The 21,511-nt window shown below is 42.8% G+C and overlaps 1 protein-coding gene across 1 annotated transcript in view; it reads right to left on the bottom strand.

Annotated features, from left to right (window-relative positions):
- The window catches only part of LOC146440026 (gamma-aminobutyric acid receptor subunit rho-2), a 37,318-nt gene extending 15,923 nt beyond the window's left edge, over positions 1-21,395 (bottom strand). The window contains exons 1-3 of the mRNA XM_085056358.1: positions 19,399-21,395; positions 11,701-11,807; positions 2,677-2,744 (exon numbers count right to left, since the gene is read on the bottom strand). Coding sequence (XP_084912484.1) covers positions 2,677-2,744; positions 11,701-11,807; positions 19,399-19,586 — 363 coding nt within the window. The 5' untranslated portion in view covers positions 19,587-21,395. The remainder of the gene's footprint in view (positions 1-2,676; positions 2,745-11,700; positions 11,808-19,398) is intronic.
- Positions 21,396-21,511: the final 116 nt, after the last annotated feature.

Below are 21,511 nucleotides of genomic sequence, written 5' to 3'. Positions count from 1 at the left end.
CTCCAGGAGAGGAGGACCATTCTCGTGGGGTATCCCCAGCCAGCAACTCAGTACCACACAGACACTTGCTCACTCCTCCCTCCCCACACCCCCAGCTGATGAGATGGGGAGTAGACTCAAAAAAGTTGGGTTGATATAAAAAGAGTTTAAGAATTGAAATAAAGTAAGTAGCAAGAGGAAGAGTAATGAAAAGGGAGATTAAAAGAGGGAGAGGGGCAAAACCCCAGAAAAACAAGGGATGCACAGTTCAGTTGCTGACAGACACCCAGCACATCCTCCAGATGTGATCAGCCTCTCCCAGTGAATTCCCCCAGTTTATACAGTGGGTATGACATTCTGTGGTATGGAATAACCCTTTGGCTAGTTCAGGTCAGCTGTGCTGGCCATGCTCTCTCACAGTTTCTTGTGCCTCTCCTCACTGGCAGAGCACAAGACACTGAAAAGTCCTTGACTCAGGGTAAGCACTACTGAGCCACAACCAAAATACTGTGTTATCAGTATTATTCTCATACTAAATCCAAAACACAGCACTGTACCAGCTACTAAGAAGAAAATTAGCTCTATCCCAGCCAAAACCAGGACAGCCAGGCCGCCTGAGGCTGTGGCTGCAAAATGCCTCTGGGCAGCTCCATCATCAGAGCCCAGGGAAGAGGGAGCCTCAGCCAGGCACCCTCAGCAAGGCTTACAGCCACCACAGGGGAGGGGGAAGAGACTGTCTGTAGGCACAGCATGGGAATGAACCCACTGCTTTCCAGGCCACCCCTTTCCCTGTCCTAGCAGACAGGAGCTTCTCATCTCTCACCTTCAGCCCCTTTTTCTCTCCAAAGAGCCAACACAGTGGACTCTGCAATGGCCATCTCTCCTCTCTCTCCAGTGGCCAACACAGTGCACCAAATGCTGCAAACATGAGCCAAAGTAGCAGCTGACAACAGCTTCTAAGTATAAAATCCAACTTGAGGTTTTTTCACTGCAAGATTCAAAAGAGGCAGTGTGCTGACTGCTTGTTCCTTTCTGACCAGTGCACATGCTATTTACAAGCAAGAAAAGGGGTTTGTTTCAGCACACACAAATAGAAAAGTCCCTCGGAAAACAAGATTTTACAAATTGGGAGAACAATAGTACCTACCAGAGGTACAGCCAATGAACATGCTCAAGTTCCTCAATTTTGGCACATTTTGTGTTTGTTCCATGCTCCAGGCAGCCTCCAGAGCACGCCCTGCCACTGCACACAGCAGCAGGCCATCCATGTCGACCAGACAGGCACCAGTTTTAACCCCATATGCTTTAAACAGCCCCTGGCTGCTGTCAGTGTCACACACAGTCTTGCAGATACAGTGGATTGAGGTTGGTGATGCTTCAGTCTGGTGCTTCTTTAGGGCACCGGCTGCCTGCTCAAGCAATGACAGCTAAGGACTGCCCAGCTGAAGGTACCTGGTTTCCAGGGCCACTCCAGAGCAGTTTGAAACAAGCCCTGCCTGCAGTGGGAAGACAAGGAGGGCACCCTGCTGCAGGCACAGCCAGCCCCAGTCCCCTGGCCATGCAGACAGCTTCCTGCCCACTGTCCTCCCTGCAAACACCCATGCTGGGACAGTCTGTTGGAGAAACACACCAACAGAACTCAGACTGATCTTCCACCCCAAATACATGTCAGCAGCTGCTTAGAAAGTACTTGTCATGAGCTGGGAAAATAGGAACTACCAACAGCCAAGGGAGAGAACTGACCTCGAAGCCTTCTGACAGGCAAGATTTTTGTTGAATCCGATGCTCCTGACAGAAAGCACTGTGAGTTATTTACTTGCACTAATTAGGGCCTCTTTTCTGCTCTAACATTATCTTGATACCCTAGAGCCCCAGTTCTCCTCCTGGCAGCCATTTCCTGTGCTGACAGTTCCCTCCCACACACCTCACTGCATGCATAGCCCCAAACACTCTCTTTCAATATCCAGGCAGGCAAGCTCCCTGGTTTTAATCACAGAACACAGAATAGTGTGAGTTGGAAGGGACCTTTAAAGGGCATCTAAACCAACCCCTCCAAAATGGGATGAAGATGTAATTGCACCATGGTAAAAACACTCAACCTAAAGCTCTTCCTTTGTCTGTATGTTTTGTCTAAACCACAAAAGGTGCACAAGAGCAAGGAGAAAAAAGCAGAAAGAGGAAGGAGCCAAGAAGCTTCCTCTTCTCCTTCATGTTCCCCTTTCCACTTCTCTTTCAAATGTTTTTATTCCATTTCCTACAATAAAAAAAAAATCACCATGAAACTACCCAAAATCAAACAGGAAAACATGTGTAAGCACTCATGTGAACTCCACAATTCCCTAAGGAAAAAAAAAGACTCCTGCAGCAAGTGCTGCTTATGAGAATTTTACCATAATCCTTCAAACCTTCATATGCAGCTGCTTGTATTTTTAGTTGTGATAGATCTTCCACAGCACTGATTATTCTCCCATTCAAGGTCCCTTTTCCCTTCATGCTTTTAATCTTTATCTGGAGATAGAGAGGTAAGACTTTGATCACCTGGTTTTATCAAGTCTTTGGTTCTGAATATCAGCCCCTTTGAATTTCAGAGATGCTGCTATTACTTTCATCTGACCAATGATTTCAAGCCCACAGGTCTCAAGTCAGAGGGTCTTTTTATGACTAGAAGTAATTGAGGCTTAGAAGAGGATTACATACCATGTCAACCTCAGAAATGCTGTCCAAGCTTTCAACTTGCACATCCACCCCAACAGGAATGGCAGGGCCTGAAAGAGAATGGGATTTAGATATGTAAATAAATGTTCTTTCATATCATCTGCATTTAATTAGCAGTTCTAAGGTGGCATGCAAACATTTCTGAGATTATGTTGTACATTTCTGTCAATGGTTCTTCATGAGGGGGCTGGGGAAAGAGTCAGTGAATAACCATGGAAGGTTAACACTGAATTATCTTCCCCTTGGCATATGCTGCAATGTTGACACTTTGCCAGTTAATCCACAGCTTGGGTGAAACATTTGCATATGTTTTTAAAAACTGAGCCATCCTATCTTAAATTTTAGGCCTTTATGAACAAATCTAACCCCAAGAACAGGGGACAGAGATGAAGAAATGGCAAGCCATTAACTCTTCCTTGGACGTTTCTAATTTTTCACCAACAAGGCAAGCCACATTAATCTCTCAAGAGCCCATCACCATTTTGATTCAGATGACTCACTGATATTACTAGTTTTCCACAGTAGTTTTAAAATTAGCAGCCAGAGAGTTCACAAAGAGTAAATAAGCAGAAAACATCCCATAATGAATACACACTCCTCTATTACTAGAAACCTCATATCAAAACTTCACTGTGGACTGCTGCTCAGTAATGACCAGGACCTGCTCAGATGACTCAAGATCCCCACAGTGTGCTCTCATGCAGTTTTTCCCAAATTCTGGTGGTGTGTGCCTACTGAAACATGCACAGCAAGCACGACCCAGCAGGGCAGGTCAGCAGGAGCTGCTGAGGAGCAGCCCAGGTGGATCCCCTGTTGCCTGGTGCTCTCAGTGTGTGGCACTGCATCTCACAAGGCTCACACTGATGACCCAGTCCAGGGTGTGTCTCCAGCCTGGGCACTGGCAGTGGGACAGACCATGCCAAAGGAAGCAGAAGCTCTGCAGACATGTCTAGGACTTGTCTAACAGAAATTAATTTTCCAAGGACCATAGTGGCCTCAGTGAAGATTTGCAAAGATTTTTAACACCTAGGTTTTGAAACTGATTAGCAGTGGGATAATATATAAGATGCACCACAATCCCTTTGCAGACTCAGACCCATATTTGCAGCAGCACACACAGCAGGCACTGCTGCATGCATGACTTAGCTGTAGTAGCCTCTTCCTCGAGACCACAGCCAAGCTCTGAACACGCTACAAGCCTAACCAGAGAGTAGAAACGTGGCTGAGAGAGCAGCACACTTTGCAAGCTGCCATCCACCCTGCCCCTGTACCTGCAGCAGCATGTAGAGGCTCCCACACATCTTCAGGGCTTTGGAACACAGCCTTCTGTTTGCCTCTGCTGCAGGAGAAAGAAGCACCAACCCAGGCTCAGCAGGGAACACGGGTCCCCATGCCCACAAGACAAGCTGTGACCAGCCCCAGTGCAGGTCTGCCAGGGCTTTGATAAGCCAGCCTCACCTGATTACTGCAGAGCTCACTGATGGTGATGCTGTCTGTCCCCTTCTGCATGCACAGCTCCAGCCTGTTGTGCCCACTGTGTGTGTCAGCAGCTGTGCTGGGAAGAGGCACTGTGAAGCAGGACCAGGCTCCACAGAACCACCAATTCCAATTTAAGTGACTGCTGCCCCCAGCAATGAAGCTCAAACATGGCTAGCCCAGCACTTTGAGATGACTCCCAGATGCCTCCAAACACCTACATGTCACATTCAGACACACAGCTGTGTGCTGCATACTTTTTAAAAATTGCTAGCAAACATTTGCAACTTACGGAAAGAATTTTCCTGTGACATTTCTCCTGCTCAGTAAAACATGCTTCACTTTGTTGTTTTTTGTTTATTTTAAAGAAGGTAGCAAAAAGCAGTGTATCTGTGGTGATAAGAGACATTTTGATGTGTAGTACAATCAACAGGGAAACAACACAAGCCTGCTCAGCTGAGGGCTGTGTGCCTAACACATGCTGGGCAGCCCCCCACAACTTCCAGACTGCAAGAGAGACTCTCTGTGTGTGAATCCCTAATTTAGCCTTCATTCAGGAAATCAACACCCGCACAAAGTCTATTTACTGCTGCAATTTCTGTGCTTCTCTGAACACTAATCACAGATTTAAAAAACCCAAGAAAACAACAATAAACAGCTAAAAACAAAACCCATAAACATTGGAATATTGCCAAGCTGGTATCTGTCTCTCTCTCCTGTTCCTCCCCTGTCTGCTCTTAAAGATAAAATATGGTGTCCATGTTCTTTTCTTTGTTCATGTTACTGCATTGAACACTCAATAACCAGCAGATATCTCAGTGCAAGGACAAAGCCTAAGGTTCAGTCTGGAACCGACATGAACCTTTTTTAAACTCAAAATAAAGGGTGTTCCATGTTAAGCTGGAGGGTCTGGAAAGCCCTTGAGAGAAGAGGTCCAAGGCAGGATTAGGTGTCCTGTACATTAGTGAAACTGCTTTTACTTTTTTCTTTTCTGCAGTTAACCACAAATTAGGGGGATGATAAAACAGTGATTGTAATAGAGAGAGGGAGAAATTATTTGAACACTGGACTCAAATGTTTGGTACTTACTACAGAAGGATAAAGATGAGACTGTAAAACCATCTGTAGAAATATTTACCCTGCCTTTTTGGGGCAAACGCCTACTCCAATCAGCAGGAGCAATCACTGTTTTTTCCTTCTTCCTGCTCCTCATTCAGCACCTGGGGCTGAGGCAATGAGAGAGCACACAAATGGGAATGAGGATACTTTGAGACACCAGGACCCTTTGGAGGAGGTTTCAACAAGAGGCTATACTGAGCAGGGAAGGGTGAGTAAAGGGCCAGTGGGGACAGCCCAAATGTTGCTGCCTGCGAGCTAGTGACAGGAATCAAGAATCACCAAGTCCTGCTCTTGGCGATGAGCAGAAGTGATAATGATAATTGCACATTCACTCAGCCCATCACTCTAGAAAACTTCAAGCAAGATGCAATATTGGAGAGGCACTTGATGCAAGCAACTCTGAAAGTGCATGCAGCTTCTGAAGCAAAACAGAAGCCCTGTCGAGAAACGACCTCTTTAAACCACAGAAACAAACCCTGGGTTTCCTTGAAGGTCGTGTTGGCTACAGCACATACCACCGAATTAAATGGTTGTTGATCAGTCAGAGAGAAATGTCAAGAGATCTTTGGTCTCACAAACCCGTGGAGTCAATTAGGAACTGCTAGCTTCTTAATCCTGTCCCTCTGGCAACTAAACTGTTGAACCACAGAGGCTCTGGGTGTTTTGCCAAATTCCTCATCAAATGTCACTAGGGATGAGCAGAAAGGGGAAAAAAACCTCTTTATTGAGAGGGAGCAGAGTATGATGAGGGTGTGAATGTGAAGGAACAAGAACAGCTGAGATGGTGTATGACAAACTGAACTAGTAGACAGAACAAGTAACTTAGATTACAGCATTAGATGCAAAAAAGCCCTCATCAACCAGCCTTTCCTTGTCATAAACAATATTTTATCAATATTCACCTTTTCTGCAGAAAGAGGAAATATTGAAAGATTGTCCTAGAGAATTATAAGCAACAAAAGACTCAAACACTTTAACACTGGAGAGATCTCAAAGCTCAGGCTCCTCTCTAGGATTTTCACTGCTGGATAGGAAGCTAAATGGGTCCATGTGAAAGCTGGGGACATGGCTGACAAAAGGAAGCAGTGCTGCTTTGCTCAAAGACTGCAGTCCAGCAGAGATTTTCAGATCACACCTCAGAGTCTCTGCAAAGTATCAGCCAAATTCATGGAACTATCCAAAATTAAACAAGTATTTACAGAACAAGTCTAGAGATAACTTGTATAGCCTTCAACTGACATGTTTCTTTTAGAAACAGCAAACATGTCAGCATCATTTATCACCATCACTGTCCACAGCAATATCTTGCAGAACACAAATCCTAATTCAACAGGACTGACGAAACCAGAAAACAAACCCTGGACTCTTAAGACTTCATAGAAGTCACAGGCTTCTATTTACAACACAGAAATGAATCCGCCAATAAATAAATATTTTTAAAAATAAAAATCCGCCTTACACCTCAGAGAACAGTGGCAGCTTCCAAACAAACTCAAGACATTTGCACAATCCTTAGCAAATTTGACAATATAAAAACTGGAAATGGAAAATAGGAGATTTTCCTTTTGATGAAGATATTTATATTTGTGTGTTGAGGGAGGATTTAAGTGACCTGAAGCACAAACTGGGGGTGATGGCAGAGCACCGCTTTCTCTTTTATTGGGCAGTATCCATTGGCCCCACAATTTCTGCAAAGGATTTAGATGTAACATGAAGGAGCACCCTTGCACCTTCTCACTATAAAGGTACTGCCTTCTGAAACTGAATCAGCCACGACTTATTTCTGTAAATTCCTACATGTCAATGTTCTAGTCTCAAATCAAACTTCAATGCTAAAAAGATACTCAGGAACCAGCCTGTCAAGGTGTTTGTGGCTTCATATTTCTTTATTCCTTTGCCAAGTTCACAACCCATGTGCAGAGAATCCATGGCAAGGGTGCTTCCTTATTTCCCTTTCCCCTGCAATAAACTTTTGCTCTGTTTTGAGACCTGCTCTTGAGTGAAAGCCATTACACTTTTAGCTTAGGTGCTGCACATAGAAAAAATGATGCTCAGAATACCTTTAGGGAAGACCCACCTTGCATCTGCTTTCAGTGGTTGTACAAGAAGGGACAGACCCAAAAAGTCTCAATTTTGGGTGGGTTCTGATGTGAAGAAGCCTTTGTGGCTTGTCTCATGTTGCAAATACTCCAGTTTGAATATCAAACTCTGCCCCAGATTGAGTGGGATGTCGGCCTGGGGTTAACCTTTCCAGGGAACCCAGGAGGTTTCCACAAGTCCTGTTCAGGAATGATTGCAGAAGGTGCCCAACATTAAAGCCTCTTACATCCCAGTGTGTCTCTGCACCTAAAACCACCCACCCATGAGCAGCATGAAAGCTTCAAAGGGTGAGTCAGCTCCCAGTCAGTAATGGGCACAAATGTGGTTTTTATTTCTGAACACTGGAGCAGGCTTTGGAAGATAGGGAAGAGCACACTACCACGAGGATGCCTGGAGTCAGTTTTCCACTCCAGCTCTGAGACTAAAGCATTGTGACATCTCTTTATTTTTTGGCAGTGCTTTCAAAGGCTCGTTGTTTCTCTCTGAGACAGTGTCTCTGTCTACTCATCTATCTTTGACGGAGTGAGGCATATAAAGGCCCTGAGATGAAAATATCTATGTGGGAAACTAATAGTTTTGGGATTTATTTACTGACATGTATCTCGTGCACACGCAGAGAGATTGCAAACGTCTGTAAGAGATCCCATGTCTGCAAGATACAAAATAGTTTGCGGTGTATCTTCATGTATGTGTGTGTGTGTATATATATTTACTTTTTAGTGAATGTACATCTGATTGGGACCTCTTAGATTTGGGCAGCTTCCAGGCAGCCAAGCACCAGGACATGCTCATCTTGTGCCTCATGACTGCAGAGCTTCATCCCTCTGCATCTCACCGATGGCTGTTCAGCAGCAGAGGAGCAAGTTCTATTCCAGCCCTCAATACTGACACTCAGTGAACCACTCATGCTTTGTTCACCCCTCTGTTCATCCTGGCAAAAGTGCTGCCCAGAAAGGACAGTGAGAACCAGCCAACATTAGGCTACTAGGCTATGAGCAAATATAATAAAAGTAAAGCATTAGGCTGGTCCTCAGTAAAGAAGATACAGCTATTTTAAGTATCAACTAAAGCTGCTTATTCACAGACTCCCTGTGAAATATGAGATGTCATAAATGAAATGCTTAAAATGGGTGTTTAAGGAAGGCAGCAAAACAAACATTTACATAATCTTTAAATATTAATAATAGTAAATAATACCTGAACATCTGCTAGCTAGAACAAGGTCACTGACATGGAGATAACTCCCCAAGGGTCAAAAACCCAGCAGTCTCTTTTAGCTTATGGAGGCTCTTTGACCATCAGCAAAGCAAAAACTTTGTCATTGCCTCTGTACCCAGTTGCCTTTCTCTAATGGGCTGAGAGCAGGCAAGACAACCATGCTTATTGGGCTGTTAATAACACAACTTATACAACATTTGTTTGCTCACTTGCTCTTTGCAAAGATACTTTTTCTTGCAAAACCCTTCACCTTTCTCTAATACTGGCAGTGATTTTTTATTTCACCTTGCATAACCCCAGCCTGCTGAGCCCAGTGGTCACAGCCGTGTTGGGCTGGCAGCTTGCTGACTGTCCTCTGCAAACCAGGAAGAGTCACTGTGGCCACCATAAGGCAGCTCATATCCCATTCCCTTTTTAGCTTAAAGTTCAGTGGTGAAGTTGCAGGCTGGCCCACCAAACTTGGGAACCATCATGACCATAGTACTGGGTTTCTTTTAGTCATGAATGTCACTCACAATTTCCTTATGGTATTATTTAGGTTTTCCAGAACTGAGGTGCCTTTCCCACCTGCAAGGCAACATCACAGGCCCAATGCAATGCCACAGAGCTGGAATCTCCATTAGACCAGAGGGGTCTTAGGGCAGCAACTAATTACAGCCACATGTATCCCACAGCCTCTTCTTCTCCATTTCTGCAGAACAAAAGCCTTTTTATCCTCTGCAGGTCAGACCACATCAGTTTGACTGACGTTGCCACAGCAAAAAGCTGCAAGGACTCATGGTGCATAGCAAATCACTGTGACTGCCTGACGAATAACATTGCAGACAAAAATATGAGGATCACCTCTTACCAGACTTTTGTTTCTTTTCCTTTATGTTTTTTTTCATCAGGGTTATCATCTGTCACTAGAAACACACCGTGCAATTCCTCAGCTGAGCAAGAGCCTGTAGCACCCACTGCCTCTGTGAGTCTGCATCAGGCTTTCCAAGGCTGGAGCCTCAATGAAGACATTTCCATGCTTTTCTCTTGATCACATACAATTTCAGTACAACTTTGCTAACACCACACCTTTGTCCTAAGAATTTCTGCAAGTTAAGGAGGTTTTAAGCAGAATTTTTAAAAAAAACATCATGCTTTTCCTTTATTAAAAAAGGAATCATCTCAGCAAAGGCTCTTAGCATATTTCTCCATTTTTAAAATGTTATTCCAAATTTTGGCTCTGGAAGTATCTTGATGCCATGATGGGGGGTAGTATGGGAAAACAAGACAAAAGAGAGATTAAAATGCAGTTCCAGTAACACTAGAAGAGTCACTGTGTAATTACATGTGTCTGTTTGATATCACCTGTGCTCAAATGTGTTCTTCAAGGACTCAGTGACACTGAAGAAAATAGTTAAAATCAGATGTGTTCCAGAAATACAGTGCAGTGCCACTGAGTGTGAAAATGTCAGCACAACAGAACAAACCCCCACAGCTTCCCCCCAGAACAGACATCATGCCCTGACATACATGCAGCTAGGGGAAAAAAAAGTTAAAAAATCAGCGTGGCTCCCCAGCTGCATCCAACTGAGTCAAGGTAAGGACTCAATATCAATATTTCAAATATCCTTCCAGAGAAGCTCTATCATCCCACCCATCAGACTAGCTGGTATTTTGTCCAGAGGACAGATCAGCTGCACAGAGGAGAGATCAGCACTTTCAGTTTGTCCATATCAGCCATTCAGAAGTCATCAGCCAAGCTCCAAAAACTGAGGTTGGCTAAAAAAAAGTAGCTCTGAAAACCTAAGAGCATGTCCTCTGAGCTTATAGAAGGGGAGGGCATACCTGGGAGTTAGGGAGGCATGTGCACTTTGGTGAATTCACACTTTTACAGCTGATTCATAAAGGAGCAGACAGCTCAGTGCCTCCAGAGCCAGCTCCCAGAACTCATCCCTGAGCCTCAGCTGTGCCCAGGGCTCAGTGTGCTCCCACCAGCCCTAGGGAAATCTGCCTATGCTCCACCCAGAGGGCAATTTAAAGCAAACTCTTCAACCCTAGAAGCAGCAGATCAAGTTTATCACTGATTAGCAAAGAGTTACATCCACTGGTCAGGTTGGACTGTAACTTGTGGGTAAATAACATTGCAGGGGCAGGACACACTGATGATGACAGGTTTTGAACTCTAGAGTTTGAAAATACATGTATACATTGTGAGCAGGAGTCAGCACTGTGCTTACAGAATGGCACATCTGCCCTGTGGGGCAAGAAACATCTTTCAAATCAGGAGCAGGCAGGTCTGAGAAGCTCTGTTCTAGGGACCCAGGTGCAAAGGGCAAAACACTCGTGTACCACTGGGCAGAGAGAGGGAGCACTTCACCCTAGATGGCCAATTGACAAAGGATGCAGCATTAGCCATTCAATCAAAACAGCAGAAAAATCTGTGCTTAGCTCTGGAAGGGCTTGGTTATTGGTCTAATCAGAAGATGGATTTTCATAGTGGTATTCCAGCAGTTTTTATTCAGGTACCCTCTTACCTCTGCAGTAGTGAATCTGGAAAGGTCAGGTAAGCACATTCCTGTAACTGGGTGTGACAGAAGGCAGAAGTGAAGGTGGGAGAGGTTTTACCTCCCACTCTTTTATTTGCTTATGGGAGTTTAAGACAAGATGTTTTCTGAACAAAAGTATTCCATTTCCTCCTAGCAAAGGTGGGCTGTTACCTACCCAATGTGCTCTTTACTTTGCAATTTTATTACATCAGCTGAAAAGCTCATTGCAATTTCACAACCACAGGTGAGTATTAAAATCTGCAGCTTTTTCCTCTTCTCAATAGAGTGAAACACTTCCTGGAAGGGTCCATCCTGAGCTCTGGAGAATGCCAGCCAGAAACAGAACCAACTGCAGCAACAGGAAGGAATGTAGGAACTGTGCAGAGCACTAAGGGCGATGAGATGAGTATGAGGCCTCTCTGAATGGGCACTGAGTCCTTTCCCTTCACACTGACGCATCTGGACAGAGGTTTGTTTTTTGCTCATTTTTAAATTAGATTATTAATTAGATAATTGGATTATTCTTAATTAGATTAGCATGAAATCAAGAGAATAATTTTATTCTCACCTCCAAAGGCTGGCCTCATGGTGAAGTCATGCTCATCCACTCTGAGAAGCTGCTCCGTCTTTCCTTTCCAGGCTTTGGTCAAGTCGTGATTCCTCTTAAAGATGTGACTGCAAAAGACAGTAACAGCATTGTTCTGACATCTCTGTGCCCAAGTGCCACACTGCAGCTGACTGCCAGCCCGATTTTGGAGCTGCAGGAGCAGCAGCTTTGCAGGCACAGTCCTAGGGAGGGAAGTGGGGAGGCTGCCAGCAGCACAGCATAGACACAGCACTGCCTTTCCACAGCATTGACTCAGAGCTGTGTGCTCCACAGGCAGCCCTGCTGCCTCTGCCCTGCTCCAAGGACACAGTGCTCCCTCTGTCCCAGACATCCATCTCCCCGGGAGGCAGAGAGCACAGCATCCCGCAGGGGAGCTGGATGCAGCAAATATCACAGCTCAGAGCAAGCAGCAGTGGAAGCAGCTGGGTGCCCCACGTTACCTGGCCAGGATTTGGCCAGGTACCAAGGCACCATTGTCACGAGAAAGCTCTTTCCCATGGTTGTCACGCAATGTCAGACACTACTTGGAAACTGTCCCATGAACTTAATCAGTTCAGTGCCAGCAGTTTGTGTGGACAGAGGGTCTTCTGGCTTTCAGCAACAACAAAACCACCCATTCCTCCCCACAACAGCAGGAAGAGAGGAGTTTTATCTAAAGAAGCCTTCAGTCTTTCACTTTTCTGAACATTAAGGTAGGAAAAATTATAACATTTTATTTGAGATATGATAACAGTAGAACAAGGATGACAACAAACCCCTGAGAAAAGTGCAAGATAGTCGCTAAAGCACATAAGGGGATAACTAAGCAGCAGACAAACATACGGCGTGCACTTCTGGAAGAAAATCCAGATCAGCATCCCTGACTGTTTTCCAGTGGTGCAGAACAGAAGACTTGGACCATTAAGGTTCCTCAATCCCTTTGTTGTGGACTTAAGATCTGACAAAGTTATAAATACTGCTGCAATTAGCTGGTTTTCAGTAACTGACTAAAAATAATTATGATAAATAGAAAGAACTTTATTTAAAAGGGTTCAGGTTCCTTTTTCTGTATGGAAGAAATATTACTGAAAATAAAGAACAAAAAATCTTGGAGAAAAAAAATAGAGACTACTTAGGCTTAAAGTCTTAGCCAAAAATTCAAAACTTACAAAACAATCACCCCACTCATAAGCGTGGGTATGGAAAGGGACATGCTTAGCTTCATTAAAGTATAAAGCATGATGAGTATGAGCCAAAGGGAGCACAAATCACAAATCAGAAGAAAAGTTTCCCATCAGAGCACTCATTTCAAGAAAGAAAGGTTGAAACATAATAGGCGTTGCTAGCTGCTGCTAACATCAATAACCCGTTTCCTTGTAATAAGGACGTGAAAAGGAAGCAACAGAATTTAAAAATAATTGTATCAAATAGATGTTTTGAAGGAATATAACCCCTTGTACCCCAGGGCACGTGGTACATAGGAAAAGTTGGATTTCCCTCACGTTACTTTGGGCTCCAGTTTCACTTGGGATGTCAGAGCTTCTCTCCCTGCCGGCTGTGATAGAGAGCGAGCCGGAGCAGGCGCCCTCCCGACAAGGCTGCATTGATGGTTATCTAAAAGCAGGGGTGTAGAACCAAGCGCAGCCATTAATGGGAATGGTTGGAGGCAAAAGGCGAGCTTTTAACTGCTTGCTGCAGGGGGAAAGCTTTGTTTCGCTGCAAAGGTTAGAGCTGCTGCCAAAGCGCTCCGCTTCCCCATCCGCGGCATCCGAAAAGCTGGAGGTCGGGAAGAAGGGTCTTCCTGTGTCTGTTTGACTTTAATTATCAGGGAAAAGCCGAAGAACCAGAGAATGTTCAATCAAGTCTCTCTTCTCTAAGCAGGGGGGAAAAATATCTAATTAAAAATCCAATAAAACATTGGCTTGCACACTGTATGAGGAATTAGTATGGAAAACCCTGGCAGTATTATCTTGTAAATCAATGGCTCAGCCTCACTGAAATGTTACATTTTGATCAATTCTTTAAAAAATCATCAAACAGCATAGAGCACGCAGGAGAGCTGCTGAAAACAGTCTGTGGCTGCAGAGGCTTCAGAGGGCTGGCTGGGGACGCAGACACTGTCAGGAAGAAAAGAGGTTTTCAGGTGCATCCTGAGCCAGGGGTTGCATTTAATAACCATCATTTAATCACCAGTTTGTGCCCAGTCCTTCAGGTATTATGACAGTCAATTCAGATTTTATAGAAAGAGCTCTGTCAGGCCCTTTTTAATCAATTTAATCCATTTACAAAGTTTTTGCATTGAGATATTTTTACTGACAGGAAGTCTACACAGCTTTGAAATGTATTACTACTTTTGTCTATTTAATCAAATTCAAGAGCAAGTTTCTTTGAAAAAAAAAAATTCTTTATAACAGTGTTTGACATCAACAATGCTGTATCTCCTGCCCTGCTCTGGCAGTACCCCATGCCACCCCACTGCTGTTTGGCATAGGGAGCATCTCATTACCTGCAGCAAAGGTTACAGCAGCTGCCAGTGCCCTTGCAGAACTGATGGATGCTCTGAACACTGCTGCCTGTCGGGTGTCTTTACGGACAATCTGATCACCAGTATCTCATAAATCCTCCCTGATGTACTTATGGTCTTTAGCATTTCTGATTATAGATTTGTCAGTATTTCTTTCAGCTTTATGCACTCTCTGCAATTCACCTTTATTCATTTTAATCCACCCATATCCCTTTGTCTTTTTTTGCCACATTTTTCATCTATAATTTTATTGCTCTTTAGATTTCATTCAAGGGGCATGAGTTTGATAAATCTGACTTCTGTGAATAAATGTTTCTGTTTACAGACGAGAGAAAGGGTCTGATAGCTCACTGAGCTTCTGTAAAGGCTTCTCTATTATTGCCCTAATTTTTTAAAATATATTTTCCTTTCCAGTCACTTTTACTCAGAATTGTCTCAATTGCATAAAATAGATAATTTTTGGCAAATATATAAAAGAAAACTAATTCTTGATGGCACAAGAAATTACAAATAACAGCTCAGCAGGACTCAAAAAAGAGCAGGTGTCTATGCATACATTCAGACTTTTCCAGAACAAGATAAAGAACTTACCAAATTGGAAACAGTCCTCATGCTGTAAGGCCCAAGGCAATGGCCAGGGTCACCAATTCAAGTGCTTCAGGAGCCCCAGCTGCCCAAGGAGCTCTGGCATCTCCACAAGAAGACAGGTCTCTTATGGTTTGGGTGACCACACCAGTCTCTATTGCTTCCAGAGCCTCAGGTGAGCGGTACTCTGTTGCCCCACCCCTGGATGCAACCTGCTTCACACTTACTCCTCCATGGGTTTATGTCAGGAGCAGGAAGGAAAGTCACTTTCCTTGCCAGGTTTCTAGAAAAACTAAATCTGACTCTGGAAAAAGATGGATGCAAACTCAAAGGGTGTGCACAATCACTGCTGTCATACACATTCTCTCCCTGCTTTTGTTTCACTCTGCTATTTGGTCCTGCTCTGATGCTGCAGGGTCAGGGAAAAAGCCTCAGGAGACATCAAACCCTGCGCTAGAGGTTCTGCAGTGCCCTGGACTTGAGCTCCAGGCTAGCAACACACCTGTAAAAATGGCTATCAACATTTCAATCACTGAACCACTTACAACTCCAAATTTTTAGAGAAACCACGACAGAGCAGAGGGGATCTCTCGGGGCTGGGAAGTACCACACACTAGAGGAGATGTCTGCAGTATACAGCTGAAAAATAGGAAAAAAGTGCAGCTCCATGAGGCAACAGAGGGAACTCGCTGCCAGCAGCAGCAGTTTCGGCAGGGATCACCAGACCACTTGCTCCTGTGGAATACTGTTTGGAGAAACAGTTTGTGTGCTGAGCCTTGTGCTACTGTGTCCTGGTAGTTGCCTTCTGCTTCTGTGTCCCAACCTACAGCTGGTGTGGAGCATACCCTGAACATGGCACCTCTAATGAGATACTCCAAATCACTGTCCACTTCCAAAAACCTTGGCAGGAAGTCTTTAGCTAAGAAAAGCTCAAAGTCATTTATTATCACCACTGTGTTACCAGTGCCTTCCATTTCAAAGGCCATGTTTCTGCTGTTGAAACATAAGGCTTCACACAGCTGGTAGGCAAGAGGAACAGGCAGACTCTGAGTCAGGTGGGCACAGGTCGCTGGAAACACGGCATTCACTGGCACAATCCAGATGGTAAATGTCTCCTGAGTTCTCAATTTATGCAGAGAAATAAACATTACCAAAAGCGTTATCAGCAATTTTTATAGAGAACTAAATATTAACAAACCCGCTAATTTTGAGAGCTTCTTTTTGTCTGTGTGGAAGTTCTGTCTGGCTGGATAATCTAGAAGGACTGTCAGCATTTGTTTACCATTCCTGAGAGGCAGCCACTGCTGAGCTACTGAAGAGTACCCAAAACTGTTTCGAAAACTCAGTGCTGAACATTCCAGCAGCACTTGCCTGGCACTCAGGGGAAAGCTGATGCTCTGAGGAATATCCAAGCACAACTACACACACTGTACAGCCAGTACTGCCCACAGCAAGTCTGACCTGCCCAGGCAGCATGAGCCTAGATTGCGAACACAGCTGTCTGGAAAATCCCAGCTAGCAACACAGCAGCACAGACAATCTGACACACCTGCACCTTTCCACAGTTACACTGCTTCCTTCAGCACCAGTCTCTTCTTCCTCTCTGTAAGTTCATTCTCAGGTTATGCACGTAAAGCTGGGGCCAACATGCCCTGCCCAGCAGTCACCCAGGCAACTCTGACAATTCATCCATCACTTGAATTCTCCAAGCAAAATGAAAATGCAAAATGAAGTGCAAAGTTTTTTAGCTAACAGTGCTGTTACAGTTCTAGAGCCCTTGGTTTCATGCACCATTTGTACATCCTGCACATCAGCAAGAACACCCTCAACTTCAGGCAAACAAGTATCACTGATATCCTTCGAACAATTTCTCAATATAAGTGGCAGAGACTGCATACCCTGGAAACTGTGAGAAACTACAATTAAAGTACAAAGCCAGGATCTGCTACTCAATGAGCACACACCAATTTCCTACGCAAAGCCTGGGCTCTCCAGAGCGTAACATGGAGCAGTGCAGGGCAACAGTCAGGGCAGTGATGCATAAATTCAGTTGTTTCTTTATGTTATACTTCAATTTGTAGAAGGAGAGATGTGTTATGAGGGGGAGGGGTGTGGGGGGGGGTGGGATGCAGGAGTAGGAGAAAATTAAATGCAAGGCAGTTTCTAATCAAGCAAGGATTATCCATTCAGCATGGTGAAGGAGGCACCAGTCATCAAAAAAATAATGCATTACAATTTATTAACACAAACCATGGGGAGCAATTAAAGATGCACAGGCAACCCTTAAGCTGGCATTTCTTAATTTGGGTTCCTATCGTGACTTTCCCCATATTCCTTTCCCACTTAGGCACAGGCTCAACAACTTCTCTGCAGAATGGTGGCACAGAGCTGTCCCAGAACCAGCTCTGTGCAGGACCAGCCACCCCACGCCCCCAGAGTTCCGTGGGGAAGATCTCTGCACCACAGGAACTTCTGTGCAATGTCTAAGTAAGAAACTACAGGACTGAAGGTGTTCTGCACCTGCACAACCCAAGCTATCTTCTTGAAGTCAATATAAAGAGCTTTAGATCAGAGGCTGATTTATCACCTCACTGGACAGAAAATACCAAACTTACCAAATGTAGATTCCCAAATATAGGAACAAATTTTCTTGATAAGGAAAGTTTACTGTAAAATTTACACTATTTCTCATGGTAAGTCAGCAAGAGAAATACCAAGCAGCAAATGTGATGAAATTATTTAAAAGATCATTCTTTTAATTTCTCTTACATGATTAGGAAACCAGCCTGGGGACTAGTTTTAGTTTCTTTTTACTAGAATAGTACACTATTCATTGTTGGTTTATGGACAACTAAATTTTTTCTATGTAACTGAAAATCAAAATACTAACGACACTGCTCCATACACTTGTTTTTGTTGCAACATTGCAGAATACTCTGGATTTGAAATGTCATTCACATTTGACAGTCCCTAAAACTTGGGTTTATATACTTTTAAATAACTACATTTATATTTGTGTACATATACATACATACATACATACATATATATATATATATATATATATATGGCATATAGTTCCTAAGGTCATACCTAGATGGAAAACTGTTCATTAAAATCATTACACCACAGAAAACTAAATAGTATTTTTCTTCTTTAGTGTATATTTAAAAAAATAATTCTAGCAGCGCTTTGACTGCCACTGTTACAGCTCACAAAAATATTGGCAATGTAGAAACTGAAAATTATTTTCACCATGTTCAAATAAAGTACAAAACTTTTAACCCAGGAAATAGCAATACTTCAGGGCAAAGTGATATTTAAAGAAGGATTTATACCATTTTATTACTTCAAAGCACATGAGCTCTACTACACATAAAGGTTTGTGAGGAAATATTACTGTTGAATCCCCCACATTCCTCAGAACATAGACTTTGGAGTATTTTCAGAGTTCAATGAAAGATCTCATTCAATAATTGAGATTCAGTGGACATCAGTGGTAAAACTTCAATTGACTTTAGGATTTCACGATCAGGCCCTGGCTGTTTTAGCTTTTTAACATTTACGTCATTAAAAGCATATGCCACTGTATTTTTTCAATAAGTAGTGTAAATCTGATAGCATATTTTGTTTTCTTTGCTTCAAATTACATCAATTTCTTTACAAAACATTCAAGTAACAACACTACCTATAAAAGTGTTGAGTGATAAACCAGGAAGTCCAGTAAAATAAATAAAAATATGAAAGTTTACAGCCATAGTGAAACCATTTAATAAGATGGATTAACCCAATTTTATTTTTGAGCCCTTCAAACAATGAATAGTCTTGTAAGATATAATTGCCACTGGATGACATAACCACAAAAAAGGATAACATACTTTTGACTGTCTGGCAGGTTTGGAAGATTATCTTTTCTAATGTAAACCTCTGGACAAATCTCAGCAGCGGTAAATCTAATAAACTTTACTAAGACCTTTAACTCTTTCTTGTACTTTCACTTAACTTTAAAATACATTTTTTTAAAGTTTCCACTTATTTCTTCAAAACAGATATTTAATTTTACAATCCCTGGGTAACTTACAGGGTTTAATTTGTTATTAATTACCACAATGAGTGCTAACCAACAACCGCATCTCAAATTGTGAGAACATAACAGGCAATTCCAAACGAACGTAAGTAGCACAGACATTGCAGCAGGCAGGTAAATAACCTGCCCTTGAAACAGTGCTGAAACATAAAACAGCATGCACATTTGACATCTCTATTAACTGCAATTCTTCTGAATTTTCTGTTATTTGCATGTATGGCTAAGAATTTTACCAAAATCCACGCTGAACTTGTCAACTTCTCTGCAAAACCTGCCTCACTCACAGTTAAACAAGGTTAGCATTAGAAGTGTCCACTTACAGATAAAACTGATTATACTACCACAGACTGTTCTAAAAACATTATCCATAAAGCTTTTTGTACACATAATACACACAAAGACATTGACAGAGTAGCTTTTTACGTCCGTGTAGTAATGTGTAACACTCCAGGAAAAGATACATACACGGTTTAGCAACCCTTACCTTGCCCTCTGCACATCCAGCTGGCTTGTCCACCTCCTCCTCCTGTGTTTTCTGCTTTCCACAAGAAGAACTAAGCAGAAGATTAATAAAAGGAGTTTTGCGAAATAAGGCATCTTGCTGGAAATGGGAGCTGGGCACTCTGCACTCCAGTGACCTCCTGTAGTACAAGTCCCTCTGGGCTTAAACATTGAATCAACTCTAATTCCGGCGTGGCGCGTTGGTCAGCGATCAGTGGCAGAAACGCTGCGCTGCCGGCGAGATGCGTTTGACAGGCTTTCAGGGGCTTCGCACTCAGAGCTTTTCCCTCATCACCGCTTAATGATTGGCCATTACTCGCCAAGTTTGCCTCACTAAACATTTCCACTGGGTCCTAAAGGATACTTACTAAAGCCATTATATAAAAACCCGCAATTCTGCACGCCGGCTTTTTGCTCAATCCCCTAATCTCAGTGCTATCCTCCTGCCAGACTGTAAAGACAGGCTGTCCCTTTTCATTAGGTTTTCCATGATTTTTGATCCTCTGTACGGCATCTTTTTCAACTGGTAGCTGCCTGTGCCACGTTTCAGACCTGTGTCTCACAGGAAAATGTATGTATTTTAATAGATTAATGGCAGTTGAGGTTTTATTTTCTGTCTGGCTCTTCATGCCGTTGAAAACAGAATATGAGCTACGTCCTCTGCAAATGCTGACTTTATTTACTGTTAACTTTAAAGAAAAGTTAAAACAGTAACTCTCAGTCTATACATGCAATTGTCTTTACATAGACCAAGTCACTACTAGTATTTTTTTCCGAATAGGTCTTTGTGCAATCAGGCATTTTAACTTTTATCAAAGAAGATTAAAACTAAAATTAAAAGATACAAAGCAGCTATTTCTTTAATCACAAGGAAGAGACTGTTTCCAACACCCATTCAAGGCTTATTTCCTCACAGCCCAGTCACAGGGCAATGCTGATTTTTCCTCCCTGTGGAACACCGGGCTGCTCTAACACCTGCCAGTGTGAGGGCAAAAGTCTGCTTGGAACAGCAGGGATTCTGCAGGAAAAGTAAAGCACATCCAGAGCAAAACTTCCAGAGGAGCAGCAAGCAACTCAAAACCCAGGAGAATTGTCTTGTGGGTCAGACCTCTTCCAGAACTCTCTTCTGTGAGCGCATGTTTGCAGTACTTGAATTGAACAAGGATTCAAGCACCACAGCCACAAGGAAACACAGTACTTCCATTTTAGAGGCTGCAGGATCTGAAGAGGTTTTTTAGGGTTTTGGTGTAGGTTTTTTGGGGGGAGTGTATTGGTTTTTGCTTGTTTTTATTTAATTTCTAATGAAATACACAACTTAGGTAAAAAGACATTAATTAATATATTGACATCAAATTGATCTGCAGCAGAAAGTGTTAACTGCTGAACAAATACATGCTTTTGTCTGAACTTCTACAAAAATTTTTTTTCACCTTTGTTCCACTATACCTGCAAGCAAGATTAACAATACAGAGAAATGATAAAAGACTCAGGTTTTGGGTTTTTTATAAATTTACACATCCCCTTTAGACACAAAATGGGCTTTCCTTATTTTAGAAGTTGTTATAGCTACTTTAATGTTGCCAAACAGTAATATATACTATAATTGACAAAATTTAGGCAAGCTCAAGGTAGCTTGATAAATACTTGCTGAAAAACACCATGAGAATCTCACTGAAGTCAGTGCTATCATGTTTGACAGCAACCAAATGAAAGCTAGCTAAATTTCATTGTCTTTGAAATAAACATGCTGAATGATCATTTAAACAATAATACAAGAGGAAAACTATCCCACTCATTGCTTTTTTTTACTTCAGTACTTAAAGTCACAAATGAAACTTCTCAAAACCCTAACAATTTTAGGTCTACTGTTTGCATATGCCTTCTCACAGTATTCATGAATATTACCAGGGACTTTTTAAATAAAATTACAATAAGAAGATCTCTGGGTCCGAAATATTAATTTTGGTTTTGAAAACCCCCCAAAAAGAACAAAGAAAAAAAAACCAAACCAACCAAAAGAAACCCCCCCAAAAAAAACCCAACCAACCAAAAAAAACCCCAGACAAACAAGAAACAAACTGTCATGTGATACTTAA

The sequence above is a fragment of the Lichenostomus cassidix genome, chromosome 3 (genome assembly GCF_008360975.1).
Source record: "Lichenostomus cassidix isolate B80296 chromosome 3, HeHo_3.0, whole genome shotgun sequence".
Taxonomy (NCBI): domain Eukaryota; kingdom Metazoa; phylum Chordata; class Aves; order Passeriformes; family Meliphagidae; genus Lichenostomus; species Lichenostomus cassidix.
The sequence above is the reverse complement of the archived record's forward strand: the minus strand, read 5'-3'. Positions and strand labels throughout refer to the sequence as shown.